The sequence below is a fragment of the Furipterus horrens genome, unplaced genomic scaffold (genome assembly GCF_987537825.1).
Source record: "Furipterus horrens unplaced genomic scaffold, mFurHor1.1.pri manual_scaffold_7, whole genome shotgun sequence".
Taxonomy (NCBI): domain Eukaryota; kingdom Metazoa; phylum Chordata; class Mammalia; order Chiroptera; family Furipteridae; genus Furipterus; species Furipterus horrens.
This window is the reverse complement of record NW_028327177.1, coordinates 137,475,405-137,502,376: the sequence shown is the minus strand read 5'-3', so window position 1 is coordinate 137,502,376 and position 26,972 is coordinate 137,475,405. Positions and strand designations below refer to the sequence as shown.

General features: G+C 48.4%; 1 protein-coding gene across 1 annotated transcript; it reads right to left on the bottom strand.

Moving 5' to 3' along the window:
• Positions 1-5,607: 5,607 nt before the first annotated feature.
• On the bottom strand, positions 5,608-13,803 carry ZNF502 (zinc finger protein 502). The gene is made up of 2 exons (XM_090284956.1): positions 13,622-13,803; positions 5,608-7,335 (listed from the first exon to the last, which is right to left on the bottom strand). The coding sequence occupies exons 1-2, from the start codon at positions 13,801-13,803 to the stop codon at positions 5,757-5,759; spliced, it is 1,761 nt and encodes a 586-aa protein (XP_090141082.1). The 3' UTR covers positions 5,608-5,756.
• Between the last annotated feature and the right edge of the window lie 13,169 nt (positions 13,804-26,972).

The following is a 26,972-nucleotide window of genomic DNA, read 5'->3' as shown; positions in this document are numbered from 1 at the left end:
TCTAGTCCGATTTCAGCATTCGGGCCACATGTGAACCAGCCTCCTCCTCCTCCTGGAAAACTTTCCACGTCTCAAGGCACTCCCCACACCCCCCAACATTCTGAAGGATCTGTCTCTGCTGTAGCACGTTCCGTTTGTGTTTTAATTCTCTGATTAGGTCCCGCCTTCCCCCACTGAACCTGAAGGCGAGTGTAGGGTGGCTCCGGGGCTGGCTCTCCCTGGGTGTGACCACCGTTTCTTAGCTACGTGGTCTGAACAAGCCACTGAGCCGTTCCGTACGGTTGTGACGACGCCGGTAAGCACGCAATAAATGCCGCCTGCTGCCGAATCACTGCTGGGTCTGCATGTCCTCATGCCTATGCCGTGTGTGTGGGGAATAAACAGGAAGGCGGTACCCCACATACCGGGCACCCAGGCAGCCTGCACTACTCCGTGAGAAGTAGCGAAGCGAGGCCGGGCACGCGCTTCTGGAAATCGGAAAGTGACGCGGCGCCCAGAAGTCTTGCTCGACCAAGTAGCGCAGACGGAACCCAGGTCTCCCGACTCCCAGGCCAGGGCCCTGGAACAGCCGCTCCTCTCTCCAGGGGAGCGGCCCCCGTCCCCGGGCCTCCGCTCCAGGCGCCCCTGCTCGCCCCGCAGGAGGCGCTGCGGCCCGCCGGCCCGGTCCGGGGGAAGCGCCGGAGGGAACCGCCGCAGCCTGGCACGCCGGACGAGGCTCAGCGGGGACTCCCGCGCCACCGCCCGGCCCGTGGCCCCAGGTCCCCGACGGTCCGGCCGCCGTGACTTCACGGCCCGCGCCGCGCGCAGAACCGCCGCCGTCCGCTCTAGGAAGGCGGGAGCGGCTTCCTCTCGGTGGTTCCTCCCGGGCCCGAGCCGGGAGCCGGGTCCCACCCAGGGGGCGGACCCAGAAAGCCTGCAAACGCATCTCAACATGCCGCCTTCCGAAACAAGGCAGCTGAACGGACGCGAGCGCGGGGGCCGACCACAAGGAGCTCTCGCTCCGGGCCAGCTCGTCCTGCCACACGACACTGCTCCCTGAATGTCTCTCCCCCCGGCCACTGCCGCTGGGGGTCTTCTCCAGGCTTCCACAAAGCGGGCTTCAACCTCGCCGCTCGCGTCCTCCCCCGCCCGTCCCCAGCACCCTCCTGCTCCGGGGTCTGTGTTCAGCAGTTGGCCGGAGAACGAGAGCCCCGCTTTAGGCTTGGGCCCCAGATCCTCAGTGTGTGGACTTGGGCACCTCAGCTCTGCACGTGTCCCCTCACAAAACAGATAGTAGTGACGCCGAATTTCATGGGGTGGTGGTGAGGTTCAAATGCGTGCAATCGCCGTACGTTACCAAGGACAGTTTCTGGTGCTTAAAAAAAGCTTCGGTGCCCAGTTGTCCCCACCGAGCTCCTCGAACCCCCGCTCCAGCCAGGCCACATGGCTCTGCATTGGCTCCCGCGACCCTGCCTGCCCTCAAGTTGGCGCCGCGGGCCCCCTTTCGCAAAACTCCAGCCCTTGCTGGTCTTCATCCAGGAAGCATCTGCACACGGAGGCGAATCCTGACAGGTGTGTTCCGGGGACGAAAGCGTGGGCAGCGGGGCACACGATCTGCAAGCTCTGGGACACAGGGCTGTCTGCTCGGCGTCCCACCCCACTGCGCAGCAGCAGGCACCGGGCAAACACGTAAGAGAATGAGACGCAGCAGGAGTTACCCGCTTAGTTTTCCAGATGTGACCGACGTTTCCCAAAAAGGAGTCCTTGATTTAGGAGGTGAAATCAGATGTGCAGACGCCACAGACTAACCGGCTTCACCTAAAACAGCACCCTTGCCTGGCAGGGAACTGGTAAGACTCCCAGGCAAGGCACAGGCCTGGGCTGCGGGTCTGGTCCGCCACGGGGGCGCCTGGGAGGCACCTGATCGTTACTCTCACATGGATGTTTCTCTCCCTCTTTCTCCCTCCATTCCCCCTCTCTCCAAAAATAAGTAAGTAAAATCCTCTAGAACACGAAAGAGCACCCTTTGTACACTATCAACTGACTGGGGAGCAACGCTGAGCCTGTCTTTTTACCTCTTGTCAGTCTCAGCGCTCCTCTGGAGTCACAAGTTCTCCCCTCCAGCCCCAGTATCTCACAGGCCTATTCGTTTTCCCCGTTGGTCTAATCAGCAGGCTCCGCATTGTGCAACCTAACCCTGGGGTGGGAGGGAGGTACCCTAAGCGGAGCACAGAAATGCGGCAGGACAGCGTTTCAGGCTGATCTTCTCACTGAAAGGTGGAAAATGACTGGGAGGAATGAGCACCAAATTCATTCCACAAAACTACAACGACCTTAACCCTACTGTGACCAGCAGCTGAAGGTGAGTAAAATAGAAACCACCTGGGATGAAGGTCTGCATCATGTAGGAAGGAAGGGGGGTCATAACGGAAAATCAGCTTCTCATCCTCACATGCAGGAAGGTCTGACTTTGAGGGCCAAAAAGGTTCTTGAGCTAAAGTGAGGTCCTCCCACCCTCAGGAACAAGGCAAGTTTGGAGCGGTTAAGTGGCCCATCTAACTGTGTCGTGTAACAGACGCATGTAATATGGCATCATGGAGCAGAGGTAAAACCAATAAAGAGATCTGAAGCAAAGCGATGAAGAACACTGACGTTTCAATTTGACTTGACACTTAGTAGCTATGTGACCTTGGCAAGTCCAACCACCTCTTTTCCCTTTTGTCGTTTTGAGGATCTAATGTGGCCTCATCGCCTGTGTCCTTCTGAAGCCACTAATTAAATTTCAACACGTTGTGAATAAGCAACACATTCCAGTTCCTTATCATTCCAGAGCGCAGGAAAAGCCATGAGCTCAGAAAATACTTCCATGTTTGGAATTCCACACTCAACCGCTTTCTTGCCAGGCCAGCAACACCCTTCAGCTCCTGCTGATTTCATGGATAGTCCCATGGACGGAACTATGCTTCTATACCTGCATGCCCTTCCCTCTTCCTATTGTCCCGGATAGCAACGTATCTGAAAGAATTTTGTTAAAACTGCGGTAGGACATTTAAAATGCCTAATTTGTAGCAAAACAAAAAAACATTGTTGCAAAGTGTCTTCTTACGGGATCCTCTAATACAGTCACATACTCTGTATCTCGCAGAAAGGTTCAGAATGATTGCTCCTTGCAAACAATTCATGGACACACTCAGGTACTCACCATACCTCCTTTCTGCTGGTAACTGTAGACCTAAGTCACATGCTGGCAAGGAGAAACATCTGACTCAGTACTTTAGTTGAGGTCAAAGACGACATGGGCCAGAGGAGGGGCCTCTGATACCTCCTTAACGGGAAAGAACCTTATTTTGAGAGAACAGAGCTTCCATAGTTGTCCTACAAAGATCATACAGAAGAAATGTGGAAGATGGCTTAGTGGGGCAAGAAACTTAAAAGACTGATTAGAAAAATAGAAAAACAGTCTATGATATAAACTGGAAGTGGGACTGGAGTAATAGCAATGACAATGGCTTCCCGATTGAGAAGACAGTCAACAGGAAACAGTAGCTGATTGGATATGAAGACGCAGTCAGAGGCAAGGTTGAGGAAGAGGGAAATTCCTAGGTTTGGGGTCAAGCTGAAGTGACTGCACAGAGTAGGCTGGCAATGGAGAGAAAATTATGAACAAATACTTTCAAGTATGAAAATATGAAAATGAAGATAAAATATTTGTAAAAAAAGAAAATGAGGACAGTGGAAAGATGATGTTTCTTTTCCCTCTGTTTCCCCAGGAAGCGAAAATAGTACCAGACTCTTTAATCTTGAGGATTAAACGATATACCCATTCTGTTATAAAATCTTTCTAACAAGAACTTAAGACATCTTTCACCCTTGTTTTACCATTTCTTCCTATCTAATCTCCACTCAAGACTTCAAGAAGAGTGTATAAACATTATGTTAAATACCTACGCATCAGGAACTTCCTAAGTTTTCTGGTGGGCAAAGACTGATTAAAATATATTAATTTAACAAGTAAGTATTTATTGAACATTTACTATGTGCAGGCAAATAGTGTTATTTTTTCATTTGCAAAGTATAAATCCAATGACATTAGCTTTCTGTGGACTGTATTTTTATGAGCATAAAATAAAGTTTTCATAGGGTTATATTTGCCCATAAGGTATTAACTTAATTATAAATTGCTCTGTGCCAGGTTTTGAGACCATACCTTTACAGCTGGAGAAAAGTATATTTCTTTCATATTCTCATTAATGGTAATTAATTTCTCAAAGAAAACCTTACAAGACAGATGCTTCTGAAAAAAGTCAATGCTGAGTTCCAAATAATCAACCATTCCAGAAACAACTTACTTTCATTGTTTTTAATAGCCATATGTTTTAGAACTGTATTAAGCATCAGAGCACAGAAACAAATTCCTGTCAAAAGTTATCCTCAATCTTCCAGAGCACAATCTCTGGGTAACAGTTTAGAACATCAAAGGAAGTAAGAAAAGAGAAAAACATGGCCTTTCTCCTAGAATAAAATACCATAAGCCAGTGGCAACCTGTGATATCTTGATTTTCAGGTAATCCTCTCTAGAATGCTTTCCAAATTCAGCCCATGAGAACTGTTTCCCTAGATACTCCTACTCTGCAGGTAAGGGTAAATATCCAGCAATAAAATAGGCCTAATAAAAACAGAAACATCTAAGATCTAACAAATCTGTTACAGCCACCAGCAGCATAATGAAACCCAGCTCTCCCAGCTACAGTGACGAACAATCTCTTAAGGTCTGGTGCAGCAGCCCCAACTCCAGCCAACCCAAAAGGCTGTCTCCCTTCATTAATGCTTTTGCTGTCCTAAAGGGGGAAAAATGAGTCCCACTTTGGACATTATTTTTAGTAGATCCCTCTCCCCTAGTGTCTGTGAACCTGTGACCCAGCCCAACGTACAAGAGCCAGGTATCCACCACAGTCCAGGGCAGGGGGATGGCACTGATGCTCAGTCACATGCAGGTTTCCTGCTTGTGGCCTCTTTGAACCACCCGCCTGGCACAGGTCACTTCCATGCTGGGTAAGCCACCATTCCTCTAGGACAGAGCTTGGGCCTGCCTTTCCACAGCCCTCTGAGCAAATATGACTCCCATCCCACAAACTGGCATCATTGAAGAAGTCTCTCTCAATCTATTTTTCTCCGGCCTAAAAGGATCAGGAAAGGTCTCCCTCCCCCTGATAAAAGCCTTCTTTACCAACATATCTGTAGGGACCAGCCCAGTTCTCGCCACATACCCTCTTATTGTCGACTGACTATGGACTGCCTTTCACGTGTTTCCGTCCCCCCTTCACGGGACCACTTCACGCAGAGCAGCCTCCCCACAGCAGACATCTGGAGGCTACGCAGCACCTCAGACCTGCTGCCACTTGCATGCTGAGTGTTTGGAAAAGCACCTCGGCCTACTGGTCAGTGAACATCCGTGACAATTTGGGAAGGTGGGGTAGGAGTGTGGTAAGGGTGACACAAGTGGCGCCTCACGGTACGAGAGTCACACGAGGAGAGGGGTGGCAAGCAGCAGAGATCTACCTGAACAGCAGAGCTGCCCCTCTACCCTGTCCTCCCAGACGCCTGCCTGCAGTAGGCTCTCTTCTCCAAGCCCCCACGTACACTTCTGGAAACCCTCTTCCGACCGCAGTATTCGAGGCTCCTTCATCCTTCCCGCCAGGAACCCTGTCTGCCCCTCCGTCCTCAGCCAGATTCCTATCCACTGTTTCTTCAGAAAGTGCCATAACCTAATGCCAGCTTCATTCACCACCGTGCAGCTTCTGATGTCTGAAAAGGACTGAACTGTGCCTGAAGAATTTTCCACACTCAATGCACTCGTAAGGCTTCTCACCGGTGTGAATCCTGTAGTGCTCACTGAGGTGTGCGTACTTGCGGAAGGTCTTCTCACACTCGCTACACTTATAGAGCTTCTCACCGGTGTGAGTCCGATGGTGTTCCGTAAGAGAGGAGCTATGAGCAAAGGCTTTCCCACATTCTTGACATTTATAGGGCTTCTCTCCAGTATGAATTCTCATGTGCTGAGTGAGGCAGGTATTCTGATTGAAGCCCTTCCCACATTCGTTGCATTTATAGGGCTTTTCTCCAGTGTGACTTCGCTGATGCCGAGTAAGGCAAATGCTCTGAATGAAGGCTTTGCCACATTCACTGCATTTGTAGGGTCTCTCCCCTGTGTGAATTCTCTGATGTTTAGTGAGTGGGGTACTCTGAGTAAAAGCTTTGCCACATTCCTTACATTTATAAGGTTTCTCTCCAGTATGAATTCGCAGGTGTTTAATAAGGGAGGGACTCTGACAAAAGGCTTTGCCACATTCCTTACATTTATAGGGCTTTTCTCCAGTGTGAATTCTTCGATGCTGAGAGAGGTTTGCCTTTGTTTGGAAAGTTTTCCCACATTCATCACATTTATGGGGTTTTTCCCCGGTGTGAATTCTCTGATGTTGTGTGAGATTTGAGTGTTTGCGAAAAGAGGAGCCACATTCATTGCATAAATAAGGTTTCTCACCAGTGTGAATTCTCTGATGGTGAATGAGGTGTGTGTTCTGATTGAATGCCTTCCCGCACCTATTACACTGATAAGGCTTCTCTCCAGTGTGGATTCTCTGATGTTCGGTGAGATGTGAATGACTGCGGAAGGAACTCCCACACGCATTACATTTATAAGGTTTCTCTCCAGTGTGGATTCTCTGATGCTGAGTAAGAAACGACCGACATCGAAACGTTTTCCCACACTGCTCACATCTGTACGGTTTCACTCCAGTGTGAATTCTTTGATGCTGAACAAGGAATGAGCTACGACTAAAGGCTTTCCCACATTCTTCACACGCGTAGGGTCTCTCTCCAGTATGAGTTCTCTGATGTTGGGTAAGGGATGAGCTCTGAGTAAAAGTTTTTCCACATTCATTACACTGCCAGGACTTTTTCCGTGTGGGGAAGGTCGAGCATTTACTTTGGTCTGAAGTCTCAGTGGTCTGTATGCTACTTGTCTCCCACTGACGAAAACTCTCTTCTGTAGAGACCCTGAGATGTGTAACAAGGCTTGACGTCAAAAGCAACCTTTTCTCAAAATTATAGTCTTGGCTAATCATTTCAGGAGGTACTTCCCTGTGGATGAAAGTTATCCCCCCAAAACCTCCTTCCTGAAAAAAACACGGGCCAGGAACCTCTCCGGGAGAGTTTTCCTTCATGCTCTCAAATGCATATTTTTCATCAAATTCGGAACCCTGGGATTCATCCTCGTGCAGTCTCTTTCCTACCGTCTCTGGTGAATCAGTTTCAGAGGCACCCTGTTCTGGAGCAGGCTTGTTCACCCAATCTGAAAGAAACCATCAGAACGAATAACTCTTATGTAGGGCAAAGTGGAGGCCCTTGAAATTCTGGGGCCGAAGTTGCAGGTCTCTAAGGACCAACGAAAGCAAGTGGGAGAAGTTATTCAAAGTTGCAAGTGGTGGAAGAGATCTGCATTAGAAAAAGGTGATCACCACCTGAGGAACCCCATGGAAAGGGAAGCTACAGACACCCGGCGGGAGTGAGAGAACCAGAGAAAATGCAGATAACGGGAAACCCACCACCACAGGCTAATGATCAGGGCAAGACAGAAAACACGTGCTGTTTATGTTCAAATAGAGGAGAGTAGGAGAATGTCAAAGGGAAAACACTGCAATTAAGATGAAATGAGTGTGGGGGAAAAGCTGACCCCAAGAGAAGCTCACCACACCCACTCCCAACACCCCTAAAGGGGGGGTAGTTTTATCTCCTGAGCTTCATTCCGTTTCTTTGGTACAATTTCCAACACCGCTGCTCACTCACCTGGACGAATCTCTCTTCCGATCTCTCTCTCTTCAGATCCTTGCATGTTCAACAGCCACAAATCTTCTCCTTGCTTTAACTGTTAAACACTTCAAGGCTGGAGAAGTGGGAGCCCTGCTCACAGGGGAAAAAAGGTGGGGGATGGGATATCACTGTCCCAGTAAACAGAAAAAGGAGAAAGAGCTGTTGCTTAGGGGGACTATCTAATAACCCATACAAAACTGGTCAGGTTAGCCACGTGACTGCGTCAGGGAGAACTGGGGTTGGCTTCCAGCCCTCTAGGCTCACAAACTCCATATGTCAGCTCTCCAAGAAGTGACAGCTCGACGGACTGACATATTACCAAACATCCACGTGGCTTGATGAATAATCAAGAACGTTATTTATAATGATAAAAGTAACTAAGAAGTGGAGAGGAACATTCATGTCAATTAGTACACTGTCCATTACACAATAATCTATAGGAGAAGTCAATAAAATCAGAAGTTGCATGGGCAAACGGCCTCACAGCAAGGCTAATGCATTAAGTCTGATCCGGCCACTTCCACTACATGCCAAGGACCTAGATAATAGTTAGAGAACTCTAATTGTCACAACTTAGAGGTATACTGACTGTCCTTTCTTCTCAATGTCATATCAGTTTTTCCTCAGGCACAGTTCAATATAAGAGTGTAGGCTGCAGTTTAAATAAAACACTTTGTAAAATAATTTTTGACTTACATTAGAGTTACAAAAACAGTAGTTTCTGGTGTTTGGACTGCCAAAGTTATAAAAGTTTATCCAAAAATGTCTCTTCATATAACCCTGACCTATGAATTAAAATTGGCAGCGTTATTTCAAGGAAGACAGAGACAATTTTATCACAACTGAGAGCTCAGAAGGCCTGAAAGAATAGGCCATGTCTTAAGTACATCATAAGGCTAGTCCTGTGGACTTCTCATTAAGGCCTGTACTTCTGTGTTGTTTAAGAAGTGTGAGGATTCTGTCTGGGACTTCCCGTTCCTCTTTCACAGTTGGGACATTAAGTGGAGGGGGGGTTGGGTATAATCAGAGCTAGGCAGTGGAGAGAAAGTCAGACATGGCCCTGCCTGCCCAGAGCTTACATCATAGCTGGACAAGGACATTAAACCAGAAGTTACAAATATGGGAATTACAGATTGGAAATATGGGACGCTATGGAATGTAGAGCAGAGGGTACCTAATCTAGTTTGGGAGAGAAAGCCTCACTGAAGAAGAGATAAAATAGAAATTAAGACACATGAGGACGGAGAGAATATACCAGAGAGATGAAACAGAATTTACAACAGGAATCAAGCTCATTACTTTGGAAGAATGAAAAAGATCCAGTGAGTCAAAGTATTAAGCACCAGAAATAAAGACATGAAGCCCAAGTCAAACGAAGACCAAATCAAATTCAACCCAGCAAACCATTTTAAGGCATTTACCCAAAGGTGAGCAGAAAGCCATAAAAGGGATTTGAAAAGGTCTGAAAAAGATGTGACATTAGATCTCCTGTTTTTAAAATAAGACATTAGAACTTTAACTGTCCATAACACAGAAAAAAAAGAAGAGAGATATACATAGGGGTGAAAGTAGGGGAGGCAAGGTGAAGACTGGAAAAGTCCCAGTAAGGGACTGGACTGCCCAAGAGACAGAATCCGCAGGGTTGGACGGATATTGGGGGGTGGGGGAGGCAGGTTTGAGGAGAGGAAGAAGTCAAGGATAATTTGCTGGGTTTTGGTGTGTGATGACAGTGATCTTTAGTGAGAGTGGGAATGCTGGTTTGGGGAGAAGGAAAATACATTTAGTTGTGAAGTACCCAAACAGAAAGCAGATCTATATCTATATCTATATCTATATCTATATCTATATCTGGAAGAGAGGAGAGACGTATGTGCTGAAACCTGTATCTAGAGTTTTTAGGGTAAAGAGAACAACTGAGAATCTGGAGTAACAGACGAAAACCACCAGAAAAGGACGGCTAGGAAAGCCTCGACAGTAAGTTAACATGCTTAAAAGGAAGTTTAACTCTGGCTTTTGATTTTACAGAGTCCTAATCCCCTAAGAGAAATAAACAGAAGAATTTAGCATATGATAAAATTGGCATTTATAACAATAAAAAGTTGATTACTCACAAATTATGTTGGCACTGTTGGTTAACTACCTGGAACAAACACTCAGTGAGATGCCTACCTCACACCATATTCTCAAAAAAAAAAAAAAAAAAAATCTATACTGATTAAAGGGTCATATACTAAAAAATGAAACTGCAAAATAAAATATTGACAAATGATAGATTTTAGGGTTAGGGTAGCCTTTTCTAAGTATTATGCAAAGAAGCACAAACCACGAAGATGAACTGGATAAACCAATAATCTCTATATTCAAAGTACAAATAAAAAGAAAAGGCAAACAATCTAGGAAAAGTACTTCAATTTACACATCAAAGAGTGGGTATATCTAATAGATAGAAGACTTATAAGAAAAAGATGCACGATAGAGAAATGGTATATACAACAAATACATCAATATTACAAAAGGCCAATAGTATATCAAAACAAAGTTGCATCTCAGTGATAATCAAAGAAATGGAAACTGAAGGAATGAAGAATCAATTTTTTTGTCAAACTGGATTTTTTTGATGCTAAAATGTAAGACCAGCAAAGATGCAGGGAAAGAAAGCCTCTCTCTCAGCTTACCGGTGAAAACATAAACTGGTACCATTTTTCTAGAGGTCACCTGGCAATAGTATCAGATCTTAGAGGTGCAGGTTCACTTGCAGCTGGGACACTGTGATCATCATTTTGTGGATACAGTAACTAAGATGAGAATATTCATTATGTGTATATAAAACCTGCAATGTGTCTCAGATGATCCTCAAAGTCATCAGTATATGTTATAAAAATGTCTATATTGTTTGACCTAGTAATTCCATATTAGATCTTTCTCACAGAGAAGTAACTTTCCAGAGAGAAAAAAAACACAACTGAATCCTTTCATTAATTGTTAACAAAATAAATCTTCTGAAATGTTTTAGGAGAACACAACTTTCTTAAGAAGCTACACCATCGTCTCTCGAGACGGACGGCTGCCGACGACTTGGTAGAAATTATATGGATTAAAAATAAAAATACAAATATGGGACCATTTAAAAAATATTGAATACTATGTTATGTGTAAATAGAAAAAAATTCAGGATATTAAAATTTAAAGTAAAATAACATTATTTATGTTAAAATATGCATATAAGATCAAGAAGGAAAATTAATTATCAATCACTATGGTGAATTATGACTTCTTTAGTTCCTAATATTTTTCTATTGCCTACATTTTGTCTTATTTTTTAAAAACTAACTTAAATCTCTAACAATATATATCATGTTAACCATGATCATCTCTGAGCAATAAGATTATGGTCAGCTTTTGCTTTAAAGCCTATCTTTTTGTAATATTTGAATATTTTCATATAAAAATAAATAACTTCTATAATCAGAGAAAAAAGTGAAAAAATATAATCAGAAAGGAGCACAGATTTATGTACAAAGATGACATTCTTACTGTAACTGTAAAAAAAAAAACTGGCAAATAAACATTGATGACATATAAAAATGATACATTTTGAAACTATTATGTTTTCATGTTTTCAAAGAATATTCATGAGAAAATACAGTGTATGAAAACAGGATACAAACACTAGAAAAACATGCACATATACACCAGCAGCAAGTAAGCATTCGATAAACAGAAACTATTATTAATACACAGATATTTACAAAACATACTTACAAAAAGGACAGAAGACAACCCACCAAAATGTTAACACACTCATCTCTAGGACATTTAAGAGGTGACTTTACTTTGTCCTTCACAATAAACATGCATTACTTTTAAAGTCAGAGAAGTAGCTGTTTTGAAAATGAGAGATCTCTCTTATGGGTTTCAACACCCCCCGAAAGAAACCATAAACAAAAACAAAAACAAAAGCTAGATCCAATATGGCACTGGCTTCCCAATTCAGAGTGGACTGGGAGTTAGGAAACTTTATTCTATCACAGCCCATGTGATTGGGCATACATGGCAGGCTACCTGAAAAAGGTGACAAAGTAGGTAATATTCATGAGACCGTCCAGCTTTACCATTCTGCGAATCCTTGACTAAGTGAGTTATTTCGTGTAAAACATTTTGACCATCTGCCACAACACAGGCACTCAACAGGCATTCCAAAGTTATGAGGTTTGATTCTAAAACCCATGGACAAGACACCTTGGTGACAGCCACTCCCCTTCAACTGTGGATCATCTGAGCTGTCAGCAGCTTATGTCAAATGGCAAGCTTTTTCTGTAAAGGTTTATAAGGTAAATATTTTAGACTTCCTGGGCTAAAATAAAAGGGCTATATGGTCTCTGCCCCCTCTCCATCATTATTCGGACGCTTTGCCTTTATAGTCTGAGAACAGAACTAGACGATATGTGAACAAATAAGTTTAGCTGTTTCAAAAAAACATTTTTACAAAAACGTGGACCAGACTGCTGACTGCCTGGTCTGTAAGTTCCCCAGAAAGGAATGTACATGTTTCCACAAATGCCTCCTGTGGAATAATCTGCTTGTTTGTGATTTTCAGAGGCTAAGGCTCTATCCCAATCCATATCTGGGGTGAGATGGGTACTATGATGAAAGGTAACAGGAAAGAAGTTTTTAATGGTTTCATCCTGTTAAAAGTAGTAAGGAACACGGAACTGGCCTCCTCCTCATACCGTGTAAGCTTTCTCTCTGCTGCCCCTCTTTTCCCCTCAATAATTCGCTGAAGGGTTCTGGGCAAGCCAGGTGGGGTTTTTCAAGAGCTTGAAACCACAGTTCTTTTCATTAGCCCACACTTAAATGTACTCTTCTCTGAAACTTTTCTCGGATTTGTCAGTTTCCCAAAGCCACATACTCACCCAGGCTGCACCTGCACCGTGGATCTCTCTCTGCCGGTGCTTTGGGTCCCTTACTAGCCATGTGTCCTTGGAGAAGTTACCTATTCTCTGTATCTCGATTTCCTTTTTAAAAACTACAGATAATACACTGTCGTCAAAGTTAAATAAGTTAGCACAACTGCTTTGAACAGGGCCTGTTAATTGCTAAATACCAATAAATGTAAAGACGCAAAAATCTGCTCTACAGTGTGCGTGCGTGCGTGTGCGTGCGCGCGCGTCGTGCGCTGTGTACCTTCCAACACTAGGCTGGAAGCCGCTTCTCAATTGGCAGGCTCCAACGTCACTCATTCCATAACCCCGCCCCCGAACTCTGCGTACTATAGGGTAAGGAACGGGTAGTAACCTTTTGATGGAAGACACTGACGTCTGTACAGGTGCTATGACATACTAGCGGCCGCCGGAGCCTTGCACACAAAGGAAGGCACGGATCACTAGACGGTCCAACTTCGGAGCTCAATGAACACCTCCGTATCCCCGGGAATTATGGAACCGGCTCTCGACACGCTCCACCTCGTGCGTCAAGCAGGATTTGCCGTCTCTCATTAGGACGGTCCTTATTACGCTTCTGAGCTGCAGGGCTGATGGTGGATAGGTGGTATCCCGAGCCAGCCTCGGGATTTCGTTTCCGAACACTCATCGGCTCCTTTCCCTCACTCAGCCATCCGTTCATTCACTCCGTCTTCTCGGGCACCTCCTCGGGGCGCAGGCAGCAAGCCCGGGGAGGACGAGCCGGAGCTGGCTTCCTGTATAAGCCTCCAGCAGGCCGCCCCGAACTGCTGCGGGGCCGCTTCTCTCCCCTCCCTGGGGCCCCGCCCGCTCACCGTGATCCCGGGGCTCCCCTCGGGGCGGCGACTGCTTTCCCACCGGTACCCGCAGTGCTCGGGCGCAGGCTGCCCCGCCGCGGCCGGAAGAGCGGTGGCGCGACCGGTAGTGCGTCACCGGAGGCCCGGCGCCCCGCCCCTCGCGCGTCGCCAGCTGCTTCTCTAGGAAGCGGGAGGAGCATCTCGATGCCTCCAAACCCAGCCGCGTTCCCGCTGTCCCATTCACTACAACCTTGTCCTGGAAGCCTCTGACCACCTCGTCCCTCAGCTTAAAAACCCCCTGCCTTTGCCATCTCGCTTCCTAGGTCTCAGACTTACTGCCGCAGCAGCGGTCTGCTTTGCTGCAGAAGCCATAACCGAGGCTTCCCTTCATCAAGTGTTGATTTCCGTGGCCTCTTCAGGGAACCAGCAGTCCGCCCTCTGTCGGTCATCCCGGGCTACCACAGCAAGATATCAACTGAATGGCTTAAACATCATTTTCTTCTCTTACAAATGAGGCGGCCAGACACAGACTCTGACTTGTCTGCGTCCTAAGTAATTAGCGGAACTTCTATATTCCTTGACCACGCGGGACAAATACTCGCTAACCTGCCCAACCTCCAGTTAGCTTCTGCGCGCCACGCCCCTACTGCTGACCTGCCCCAGCCCAGACCAGCAACGGAATGGGGCACGGCTCATTACACCGGCCCTTCTGCGACCCGGCGGCCCTCCTCTCGGCCCCAGGCTCCCAGCCACGGAGGGTAAGGGTGACACGGTACCCTCTCCCCGCATTAGCTCCGAGTTCCGGCGCGGCGTCCTCGGAAAACGTGCTCGGCTCTGGGAAAGGGCGACTGGACAAAAGCTGGAGGCCACAGCCCTAGGACTGGGCCCAGAACTGCCGTCTCTGTTCAGCTGCTCCGCAAGCCTCCTGGGACGTGAAGCTGGGGCTTCAAGCGGAGGGGCTGGGTACAGCCCGTCACCCTCGCCCCTCAGGGTTGCCTGGCTCTGTAAAGCCTGGACCCTCAGTGCTGCGGTGCGTCTGCAGCCTCGGGCGCTCGGGAGCAAGAAGCCCCCTGCAGGTCCTGTCACCTCAATATGTCCTTTAGTTGGCTTTCAACACAGTGGCAAAGGACATCTTCGCAGTCCTGGTGACTTATTTTTCTGTGTTGCCTTTGCGCTCGGGGGGGGGGGGCACTTACATTTGGGAGTCTCCCCAAATTCTGAGGCTCCCCAAGCCTGACCAAACTGTTGAGTAGGTGAGGGGTCGTCTTTGAGTGTAGGGCTGACCTCAGTGAGGATGGCAGAGAGAATGACAGGTTATGAGAGTTTATCCCAAAGCGGGGGTGAGAAAGATTTAAAGGACAAATAGAGATCAGAGGGTGAATGGAAAGACTGAGAAGATCTGAGGAAGAAAAACGAGGGAAAAAGAGGAAAGCCAAAGGGAAGAGAGGTGAGGGTTAGGGAAGATTGTATAAAAGAAATGGGAAGAGGAAAAAGAGAAAAGGGACAAGACACGACCTTTGTCCCACTGCTGCCGCCTGCAGGCCCAGCCCCCCAAGCTCATCTTCAGCACAGGAGCATCGCCCCAGGTCTGCACACGTTGAGTTTCCCACAGTCCAGGACAGTCCCCTGAGCCGGAGGTGCCGAGCTCAGTGTGGGGCAGCTCAGCTCAGAAACGAGAGCGTGAACAAGGAGCCGTGTGAGCCCTGCCGGATTCTGGCCTGTTCCCCGCCCCAAGTCAGGTCTCCTAACGCACCAGAGCCTTGGCGGCTTCTGTGTGAACGCCCTGCCCGCTGCCTCCTCCGCTCCCACCCCGCTCCCTCCTAGCTGCCTGCTACCTTCTTCTGGAGCCACATTAGGTGTAGATATTCTCTAGACATGTAAACAGTGTGAGTATCTACACTATGTTAACCTCGCTTGAAGACATTTTGTCTCTGCCATTGGAAACAGATGGCAGTTTTCTATTTTCTCTATCTTTTGTTACGTTATGAGGTCAAATCTGAGATTGAGGAGTTGGTTCCAAAACAGGAAGTATCTGGAAAAACAGAGCCACAGAATCACCTCCAATGAACTTCAGAATGACGCCCAAGAATGCAGGATTGGGGGATTCAGAAATTGGGATGACACTTTTAAACTTCATCAGAGAAGTCCACCTCCAGGGAGATGTTGAGGGCAAGACCCAAAAACTTAAAAAGCCAGCAGAAATCAAGGAGGCAAACTCTCCCCCAGAGAAGCCTGAGAGTTAAAGACTACTTCAGTCTAGACCCAGACAGTGTTTCACATTTGAGGATCCACAGAGAAAAGAACAAGGGGCCAGTTTCAGAAGTCAGAGCACGAGTCATAGCTGATGAAAGGCTTCAGCGGGTTGCCCATCTGGCAGCCAGGATTCGAGAAGCCCTCGGAGGGAGGGAAAGTGCAGAGAGGTAGCAGGGAAGCCAGGCAGGACCCAGGGAAAGAAGGAAGAGTGTTTTGGGTACGTTGCCATCCGGAGACAGAAGTGCCCTTCAGGAAGACAGAGGGAAAAAGCAAAGAAAGAAGAAAAAACAAACAAACAAAAGAAACTACATAGGACAGAAACCCTGGATCTGTGAGGCGTGTGGAAAAGCCTTTGGTCAGAGAGCAAACCTCTTCATGCATCAGGGAACCCACAGCAGAGAGAAGCCTCTTCTGTGTAATGAATATGGAAAAGGCCTCAGGCAGAGGTCCCACCTGATATGGCATCCACAGTGGTGAGAAACCCTCCAAATGCCAAGAATGTGGGAGGACCCTCGGCCAGAGCTCAAACCTCCCAGTCCATCGGGACATCCGCACTGGGGAGGAACCTCTTGAATGTGGCGAGTGTGCCAAGCCTGCAGTTGTAGCTCAAGCCTTATTGTGCATCAAAGAAGCCACACTGGGGAGGGGCCGCATCAGTGGAATGAGGGTGGAAAGCCTTTGACAGAACTCCCACCTTCCTCTCCACCAGGAAGCTCACACCGGAAGAGAGCTCAGCCAGCTCCTTGGGTTAGTGCCCAACGGGGCAGAGTTTAACCCTCGGGTTCATAGGTTTGCTTTCACCAGGCCGGCGTGTCGTAGGTACAAGGCAGTGGGTGAGAGGTCATGAACTGTGCAATAGTGGAAACCAGGATCCACACAGTCACTTCTGCTGGCATGTGGTTTTATTCTTGTCTTCATAATGCATGTGTCTCTGATCATATTTTGAGCTCCAAGAGATAGATGCAAGGTCCTCACTTCCATTTTGACCAGAAACTCAGGAACTCTTTTACAAAGCTGGCTAAATTTTAGTTTGTTAGAAAATTGGGGTATCAAGAAATTCTTCACCTGACAGCTTTGCAACTGTCAAAACGAAAGACTGTAGTGTGCTGTGCGCTGGGGTGTTTAGAAGGCTCACTAAGCAGAGCTGACATTTAGAATGTCATGTCCTCTTTCAAGTTTTAGCTGTCTTTGGAAATGACCCAAGCAGAGGATACATAGGATGACAATCACAATTCAAAGGGACGTTGACAGACAGACCTGGAGACTGAAGTTAACAAGATGGACTATAAAATGCTGCCCATTGGGTTAAGGAGTCTGAGACCCTGAGAACCCCAGACCCTTGGACATTAGACAAACTATCTATAGAGTGTACTGCAAAGCATCAGCCTTCTCTCCCACTTACAGTCACCAGGCTGCCAAGGGCTGAAGTCCTGGTCTTAGAGCCTTTCAGTCCCCTCTATACTCTATGGGTTAGTCTTCACCCTTAAAGATAAAAATACAAATATATGTGTGTATAAAATTCAAAAAGTAATAATCCCAACCACCGGCCACTTATTCAAGAGGGGGCGGATTGCCTTCGGACATCAGTAAGTACAGGAATGCTGGCTGTTGCCATCACCGTGAGTTCAGCATCAGCGCACCCAATAACTCGGGATCTAAATGGTCCACATCCCTGGAGGGTAAGTTTTAGAGATTTTATAAAACCAGAAGGTTGACTCTCAAAATACCTCTGGTCAGTTCCTTCCAGGTCAATTCCAGCATGCGACATATATTTACCCTTCAGTCACTAGGTCTGGCAGGGGTGCTGGGGTCACTTGCTGGCTTGATTTCTAGCAACAGGAAAAGCCTGGGATGAGGTGTAGTCACAACCTTGACTATCGGCTCAAGCTGTATGGTGGCTCACGAGCAGGTGGAATTTCAAGGACCACCCAAAGCATAAGAAAATCCTTATTTCTTGCAAAACACGTCCCCATTACTTCTTGGGGCAAGAACCAGGGTGCTTTTCCTTATTACAAAGGTCTCTTACTAAGCAGAGTTTTGGGACTTTCCTGAGGTGACCAACTAGTCAGAGGCAGAGCAGGGCCAACAGCACTTAGTACCAGCTGGCAACTTAGACACAGAGTTAAGAAATATGCCCAGTGCACCTGGGCTCACACATCTAAGGGTCTGGGACGCCTGAAGGAACAAAAGGCGGCTTATGAAAGGGCCAGAAGATGAGTCCCACCCCACTGTCGCCCCCAGCAAGCCCTGGTGCTCTTACCCCCCTCTCCTGAGGCCAGCCTGTCTTCCCACCTCTCACCTTCGGCTGTGGCCCACCGTGCTCATGGGAAATGCCCGCCGTCGGCCCTGCAGACGGTGGTCCCCAGGCCGGAGCCAAGGCCAGCTGCTTCTCGTCCCATTCTCATTCGACCCCCAGGGACAGCAGAGAGGAAACCCTGATGTGTTCTGGATGGAGTCTTCTTTGGACTCATGGAGTGTTACCTGAAGGGACAGTCAACACTGTTCAGCAACTCCAGCCCAGCCCAGCCTCTGGAAGCCACTCTAGCCCCACTGCTGTCTGGGACCAGGGACCATCCACCCTGCTCCTGCCTCAGGCCCAGACCCTGCCAGACTCTCACTTCCTGAGATGTCCCCTTGCATCTTCTGGCCTCTGGATCACAAAACCATCTGGCTCCTTCCTCAGCACAGTGGCTCCTTGGACTCTATTCTAAACAGATTCTGCCTTTTGGGATGCGACTTGCTGCTCTGTATCCTGTCCCTTCATCAGCCAAGGCCTCTGCTTATGATCTCTAGGCTGCGGGTAAATCTGGTGTGACTTCCAGCAGCGGTGACAGGAACCCAGCCCAGCTCCAGGGGAAGCGCTGCTAGACGGAGGCCTTTGCTGGCTCCAGTCTCTGCCCAGTTGGGGGCCCAATGCCACCAGAGAAGAAAACAGAGTGGCTGCTCACAGACCCTTCCATGGACATCTACGTGTCAAGCAGTCAACAGGAACTGTGCCACATGATCAACTGCGAAAATAAAAATGTTTTCCCAATCAAGGCAGGCTTCATTTTCCTTTATCCACCCCACCCTGTCCTCCAGCAGGAACATGGCAGATCTGTGCAACAAAGGCAGGCTTTTGATGATTACAAAGCCATTTCAAATCCATTTCATCCTGGCTTTACACGTGGGTGGAGGTGGGAAGGGAGGACTGATGTTCAGAGGTTAGGGACTTGTCCTGGGTTGTTGGAGAGGGGCAGGGCCAGCCTAGAATGCCCTCTTCCCCACCATGAGGTCCGAGAGAATAATCTTGTCCCACAACACGGCCTGGTTTGCGCCCTGCCCACCCAAGGCCAGAGAAACCAGCTGGGCAGGACCAGGGTCTCAGGATCTTGGAAGGCACCCAAGCACGCGCGGATCCCTTTTTTCAACTCGCCGGGCTACACACACACACAAAGCCCGTCTGACCCCTTCCCGCGCCTGCCACCCCTCCCTTGTCTCTGCTCTTCCCCAGCATGCTTGGCCTCACCCCAACACTCCCCTTACTTCCCACCCATGGTGCAGCCCCCCGCCCCCACTCACTGACCTCACAGGGCAGCCTCTCATTGCTTTCCCTCCAAAAGCAGGACCACAGGCTCCTCCTCCCTGCCCACCCACCCCTCCCCAGAGGGCAGTCCTCTCCACCTCCATCCCCTGCATGCCTCCACCCTTTGCCCCTCACCCGTCAGGATCTTCCCCCTTCCTCCCTCAGCTGCCCTCTCTCGTAGGGCAGCTCTAGGAAGCCCAGAGGCGTCTTCCTCTTGGTGGTCCTCCTGCTAAGCTCCCCCTGCTGAACCCAGGAGGAACAGTGCAGGAGGCGAGCAGGACCCGACTCAGTCCTTACTACAAGAGGAATTTCAAACGGACCTATCTCAAAGGACCGGACTAGTCAAAGGGCTCTCACCTGGGAGCACGCAGAGTCTGGAAGAGGGCAAGGTTCTGATGTCACATTAAACTGTAAATATCCAGACCGCAAACAACTGAAGTAAAAGGACTAACTGTAAGCCGGGGGAAACATTTACAACACATACGGCAGGTAAGAGAGTAACTTCTTTACTACAGTTTGTACAAATCAATTCTTAAACGGATCAACAACGCAAAAGAAAGACTGTTAAAAGAACATGAAAAAGCAATTCATAGGAAAAAAGGGAACACACGTGGCTTTTAAGCACGAGACACGACAGGAGTTTCACTCATAACAACGCAACACACGAGAGCATTTTTCGTTTACTAGATCCGAAAACAAAGAGTTCTTACAGAGGATTCGGGGAAATGGGGATTTTCACACACATACTCATAATGCAATTTCAGAATATCAGATGCACTTGCCCTTCGCCCATTTATGCCGGCCCACTGCACACATACCGGAGAGAGGGCCGGGTCCGCAGCTTGGCACAGTTTAGAACGGCAAAGAGCCTGCACGCACCCTCGCACGTCCACACGTTGGAAGACCACACAGCAGTGAAAAAAAGAATGAGGTAGCTCTTACTGGCTAATATAGAACCATCTTCGAGACCAGCGAAGAAGCAAGGTCTGGACAGTGCGTCTCTTAAGGTCGTGTGTGTGTGTGTGTGTGTGTGTGTGTGTGTGTGTGTTGGGGGGCTGGGGGTGGAGACAGAGCATTGTAAATGTGGGAACTAACTCTAGAAGGATCATCAAGGTTTTTAAAAAAAATTTAACCACAGTTCTCTCTAGGGTCCTCTGGGCTGGGAGAGTCGCCCTCACTGCTTGCTTCTGTGCCATGACGTTAGATGAGGAGAGGCGTCCCTGCAGGTGCGCTGAGGAAGCAGCTTGGGAGGAAGGCGCACAGGCTTTGGCCTCGGTTGTTTTGATCCTGACCACGGCTCCTGGCCTTGTAAGCGGGGAGAGGCCTTCCCTCCCGGGGGGAGAGGTGAGCGAGGTAGACGCCTGGCACTTAGCCCGGTGCCCGGCACCCAGAAACCCCTTGCCTTCTACATGCGCTTTCTTGAGGACGCGCTGCAGCTAATGGGGCAGTGACAGCGTCGCCTCCGACGCTCCCCTCCCAACACCACAGCGAACACACGGTGGCCTCTGAGCGGCACAAGGAAACCCAGGCCCTGTCTGTCACGGGCCACAGGTCACATCTCACCAGGATGTGGAGGCTTGGATTTCTGGCGTGGGAATTTGCTGCCTGCCCCTATGGCCCACTCATTCCATCTGTCCCTTCTCTGACCCCTTGCCACTCACTGGGTCAGAATCCCAGGGTCCCTCTTGGACTGTGCGGCCTCCAGGACTCCTTTCTCTCTCACAGCCCAGTCCCCACTACAGGAGCGTCTCCCCACTGTGCACAGGCCACGAGTGTTCCCTTTTATTAACCTGCCCCTCCTGAGCATAGAAGATTCAGGCTCACTGTGAAAAATGTAGACCATGCAGGGACACTTAACTGGTGTTAACACCAGATGCACTCTTTCCTTCCAGCCTTTTCTATGCTACCAGAAAGGAACAAAACAAGAAAAGCCTCTTAGAAATGAAACTAATTACTGCCGAAATGAAAAATTCACTAGAAAGGTAGAGAAATAATCATCAAGGTACTCTCCCAGAAAATGACACAAGGAAATGGAAATAATAAAGTAGCTGAGGATCACTCCAGAAGGTCCAACATTTGATTGACAGGAATTCCAGAAAGAGTAAAAAGAGAAAAAAATTTTGGAAAAGAGGAACTGTCATATAAATAACACAAGAAAATTTCCAAGACTAAGAGTACCTGAGTGACTATACTGAGAAACCCCACTGAGAGCATTAGGAAATTGAGCTCATCTCGGATAAAACAGAGACTTTATTTCATCATTACTATTTTATCCTCACCTGAGGACGTTTTCTTCATTGCTTTTAGAGAAAGAGGACAGGAGAGAGAGAAACACTGACGTGGGAGAGAAACATCAATTGCATGCCTCCCATACACACCCCGCCCAGGGATTGGATCTGCAACCTAGGTAATGTGCCCTGACCAGGAATCAAACCTACAACCTTCTGGTTCACAGGAAAACACTCCAACCCACCAAGCCACGCTGGCCAGGGCAAAGTGGAGACTTTAAAATCTTCCAGACATTGGGGCAGGGGAACAGATCACCATAGTGCAAATACTATTTATTGTCAAAGAAATGAGAATCATACTGGAATTAGACATCCACAAACTGACGGGGAAATTTTTCAATCAAGAATTCCAGAGCCAGGCAAACTACCAAGCGTGACGGCAGAGTTTTGGATACATAAGCATCAACAATTCTGCCTTCCACGTGCTCTTTCTTGAGGATGCACCGCAGGAAAGCGAGGGAGTAAATGAAGGAAGAAGAGATGGAATTCAGGACACAGCCGAGGCCTGTGTAACAACAGAACCTTGGCAGAACGACCGCCCAGGACAGACTAGGACAGGGGATTGCAGGTCTCAAGACAGGAAACAGGAAAAAAGGGACTCAACAGAGTAACTGGATGGAAGATTTGGGGGGGAAAAAACTGAGAATGTGCTAGAAGCAACCAGTGCAAGGGAAAAGAAGGCACCTAGAACTTCAGTAAAAACAAAAGGCTGCTCCCCCCAAATATACCATATAATCAGAGTACGCCACTCAGATCTGCAGTGGCCAACACGTACGCCGTCATGACATTCCTGCTGTTTATTTTCAACTTTTAGAAGAAACCAGTAAACAAAGCATAAAAATAGACTAACTATGGTTACAGACTAGAATTCAAGGGTTATCACACTTGACACTGTCAGAGGCAGAGGCGGAAAAGGGAAGGAGATGGTAGGTGCATCCCACACCTTACAGAATGGGAACTGAGATACTATTTATAGTGAATACAATAAAAACTATTTATAGTGAATACAATAAAAACTAAGTATGTACACAGAACAAATAATTTATTTTTTCCTGATTATAAAATTCTTGCCCCTTATAGGAAATAGGGGAAAAAAACTCCTTCAGTCATCCATAATTCTCTTACCCATAGGACCTGGGCCTGAGCCTAAGTTCTGCAGTTTAGCATCTGTATGGCTGGGAATACGTCACTTCACCACTTAAACATTTTTTTATATTTCTTTCAGGTATTTTATCTGTATATATTTTTTAATAGTACATGTAACATTAAGAGGACTGTACTATATACACAATTTTGAGTCCAGATTGTTTTCACTTTAAAGCATCAAGTAAAACTCTGGGTATGGGTCATATGGTGCCCTTCTATATTTCTAAATATATTTCTAAATATGCCCTTGGCCATAGGGCCATCAGGTTTTCCAGGGACGGGGCTTGAACCAAATCTGAAAAGAAACCGATGCAGGCTAAGTAGGCAGGGCTGGGGGGGAGCGGGGGTGGTGTCACACGCAGGGAGGACAGGGAGCAAAGGCACAGAGGAGCGAGCTCCAGCCTCCAGACTGCAGTAAAAGGTGTGCAGGAAGTAGAGAAAGGTTGGAAAGAGACTATGAAGAGCTTAGTAAATAACGTTAATTGATCCAGTTTCCCATAAGACATGAGAAGAGGGTTTGGAAGACCTTCTTTGCTCTGGCCCCCAGGATCTAGGATCTCGTTTGCCACAAGGACAGTGCACGATAAACATCTCTGTAATGAACGTGTGTATGATACACAGGGAGCCAGAATGCCTCCCGGGCTTCCAGTCTGGGTGCTGCTGAATAATGCCCTGATGTGCTGAGGGAGGGAAGCCAGGAGCAAGCTTCGTAGTCTCCCCTCGTTTTTTAAAGTGTCACTGGAGATGCCTAGTGCATCCCCAGATGATCCTTTAGGCCCTAGAGGATACATGAATTGGCCTCAGGGAGCCCGTATGTCCCCAAAATGAGCACAGAACTGAATGTGCCGCCTGCGTTTCCCCAGATGAGGATCCTCAACCTCCATCAGATTCTCAAAGCAGCTGTGACCCCAGAAAGGTCAGGCACGCTGGACGGAGCAGCAAGTGCAGAAGGGACCTAGGTAGGGAAGAGCCGGGACCCAGAGCGCCCACTCAGCTCTTCCTGAGCCCGGAGGCCCCCGGCCTACGGTGGTGGAGCATACATGTGTGGAGGAAGCCTCTCCCGTGTGTTCCCAAAGCACACACCCCATTCACCATCACTCTCCCGTCACTGGGCTCCACAGCTTCACACACACCTGTCGGTCTCACCTGAGAGTGAGGACAGGTTTCCTTGCTCAGCCCTTAATGCCCAGCACTGGGCCTGGCTCTTGGTCTGACAGCTGCAGGTCTAACAGCTCTTGGCAACTTAAGAAAACGAGGCTTCAAAGCCCCCATCCACTTCTAGCAAGACTGGCCAGAGGGGCAAGGACTCCTAACTGAAGCCAGCTCTATCAGAAAGTATTCAGAAACGAGAGGGCGGTGACTCATTTTCATTTTCAGGGCCAGAACGGGATTGGGAGGGAGAGATATCAGGTGGGGAAGGATTTGATCTGTCCAGCCACCCACCAGGCTCGCATGATTGGTGCAGTATAGGGAGTCCTGAACTGGGGTGCAGGTCTGTGGAATCTCAGATTAAATACAAGCAGAAACGTCAAGTCATTTGATGAATGAGGAACACAAATGCATGTTACGTAAAAATTAGTTTGTTCATATAAACAAAATACTCGATACATTCATTTAAAATGCAAATAAAATAAGTCAGGTCACAGAACCTTAACAGCCAAGAGTTAATATCACAGAAGGACGCTCAGGGCAGCCTGCAGTGAAGGTCCCGTTTGCGGGAACCACACAGAACCCTGGGCACATCCACAGCCTCTGCCCCTCCCCCGCTGACCACACACCACCTTGGCCTGCAGGCTTGCCTTGCCTTGACTGCAGCAGCTCATTACCTTGGCTGCACAAAGGATCCCCTTCGGAGTTTTAAAAACAGTGAGGCCTGGAAAGCGCAAAAATTTAAGAGCCCGAGGTGACATGCAGTCAAGGCTGAACGCTGCTGCTTTTCTGCAAGGTTGGGTCGCGGATTCCCAAACCTAGCTTTATATCATCACCACCTGGGTGGCTTTTCTGAATTGCCTATGAGTGGAAATCTTTCGCCAGGAAATTACAATCGCCCATGACTGAGTGTGAGGATGAATACACATGCGAAGCTACACAGTTTACCTTTCTTAATGCTCATACATCCCAGGTAACAGCTTCCAGGGAAGTACACCACTGGCCTCTCAGTGGGTCAGTCACAGATTTATCCCAAAACTTCACACCTGCTCTCCCTCTTTCGAGCTTCCTGACAATACTGGGCGGAGGGAGGGGGGCCGTAAGTTGCTCCTCATCTCAGTAGATAATGTGGTGTTATTTCTGGATCTCCCCACTCTCAGACACGAGGACAGAAACAGTCACTGCCAGGGTGAGGACTAGAGCATTTTTGATTTTTACTATTAAATTCTCATTTGTGTTTGTGTCCATTTGACTCAGGGTGGCGCGGGGAAAAGAAGCTGCCACATGCTTCGATGAAAGACTTTGAAGGGGGAAAAGAGGAAATAAATAAGCTTTCTTGTGCACGCCCCCTGCGTGTGAAAGCGCCGTGTAAACTCCAACCGCCACGATGAGGCACCCTCAGCCCCGCAGAGACGAGACAGTAACAGCATGAGCCTCCCACACTCGAGCTGCACCGAACGGCTCCCCACCAGGTGCGGCTTCCCAAGGGCTCCTGCGCGCTGCAAGGCGGTGGCTGGTGGCGGATGGACCCCCGAGTCAGGAGACAGACAGTCCAGCCTCCGATTCGCTGCCTGCTGGTCACACTGCCTAAGGCACAACCCAAAATCTGTCACCTAGCTTCCTTCCCTAAAAACGAGACCGTACCCCTCTTCCTCGGCTCTCCGCAGACCCGGGCGGGGACTACAGGTGGCTGGACAAGCAGCGCGGCAGCACAGAATCTGGGTGTAGGTCTCGGATTTGAATACAGGCTGTCACTTGTCACGTGGCCTTGCTTTAAAAGGGCCACTCGCAGGTAAGTGGGGCAAACACCTCTTTCAGTGCCGCAGGACAGAAGTACTGATCTACGTGAAGCACGAGGTAAGTGCCGGGTATGATGCTATACACGAAGGGACACAAAGAACCAAGTTCTATATAAATACAAGGCAATATGACATGACTCTACCTGTTGCATAGTTTTATAAATAATTTCCCAGAGGAAAGGCTCAGTGGTAACAAAGGTATCTTACCTTAGCCAGTTTCTTCATCCTTCTAAAAGTTTTCATATTCCAATACCTTTGAACTTCTCAAAAAACAAAACCAACAAAAACTAAGAGCTTAGGAATCCCACTCTGCCCCCCCCTCTCATTTCCCTCTGGTCCTCTCAGCATTAGGAGGGCTCCATGTTCCCTTCTACAGACCATCCAGAAGGGGAGAGAGACGCCTGAACTGGGAGAAAACACGGGCCCACCGCGAGGCCAGCTTCTCCGACTCCTCTCCCCGGGAAACGGCCGCCAAGAGCATCACTGAAGCGGGCTGCAGCGGGAATCGGGGCTGTTAGGGGAGGCGCTCAGTGGCCCCAGTGTGCCGTCTCCGTCCATCCCCCAGTGCTTGGCCACGCAGCCTGGGGACTGGGCGGAAGAGGCTCGCCAGGGGCCCCCAGAGCTTACCCACGTCGAGGTTCATGAGGTACAGACAATGAGGGAGACAGCCGTTTCCCCACTTCTGCCCGTGTTCGGGGCAGTAGACAGTTAATAGGGTTATAAAATTGTTTTCCATTACCTGGGGAATGGAAAGCTTATAAATAATTCATAGGTGAGTTGTTGGCGAATTGCTGCCCCAAGTGGTTTCCTTAACTAGTCCCTGCTTAACCCGAAATGCCAGGAGACAAGGTTCAAAGTGCCAGGCAGGCTACACCAGTAACCTGCCCGTTGCTCAAAAAATGACCAGCTTTAAAAAACAGAATTTAGCTTGAAAACACCTTTCCCGAATGGGACATGCATCCCCCGGCTCTGTATGACCAATTTCTAAGAAAGCCACATTCTGTTTCAGGCACCACCACCTCTGAGCGGGCACTGAGAAACCGAGTCCTTGCCTTGGGGAACTTAGTTTTCGTTTTCTTAACACCTGCCTCTGAGACGCTGCGCTCCCTGCCGCGCACCCCTGAAAACGGTGACCTGTACGGGCGGAGCAGGCCTCGTCTGTAGAGAAG

Coding starts and splice junctions, on each gene's coding strand:
- ZNF502 (XM_090284956.1), bottom strand. CDS start 13,803: ATGCTCCTCCCGCTTCCTAGAGAAGCAGCTGGCGACGCGCGAGGGGCG. Junction 7,336..13,621: donor AGGGGAGCCCCGGGATCACG/GTGAGCGGGCGG, acceptor CTGATGGTTTCT/TTCAGATTGGGTGAACAAGC.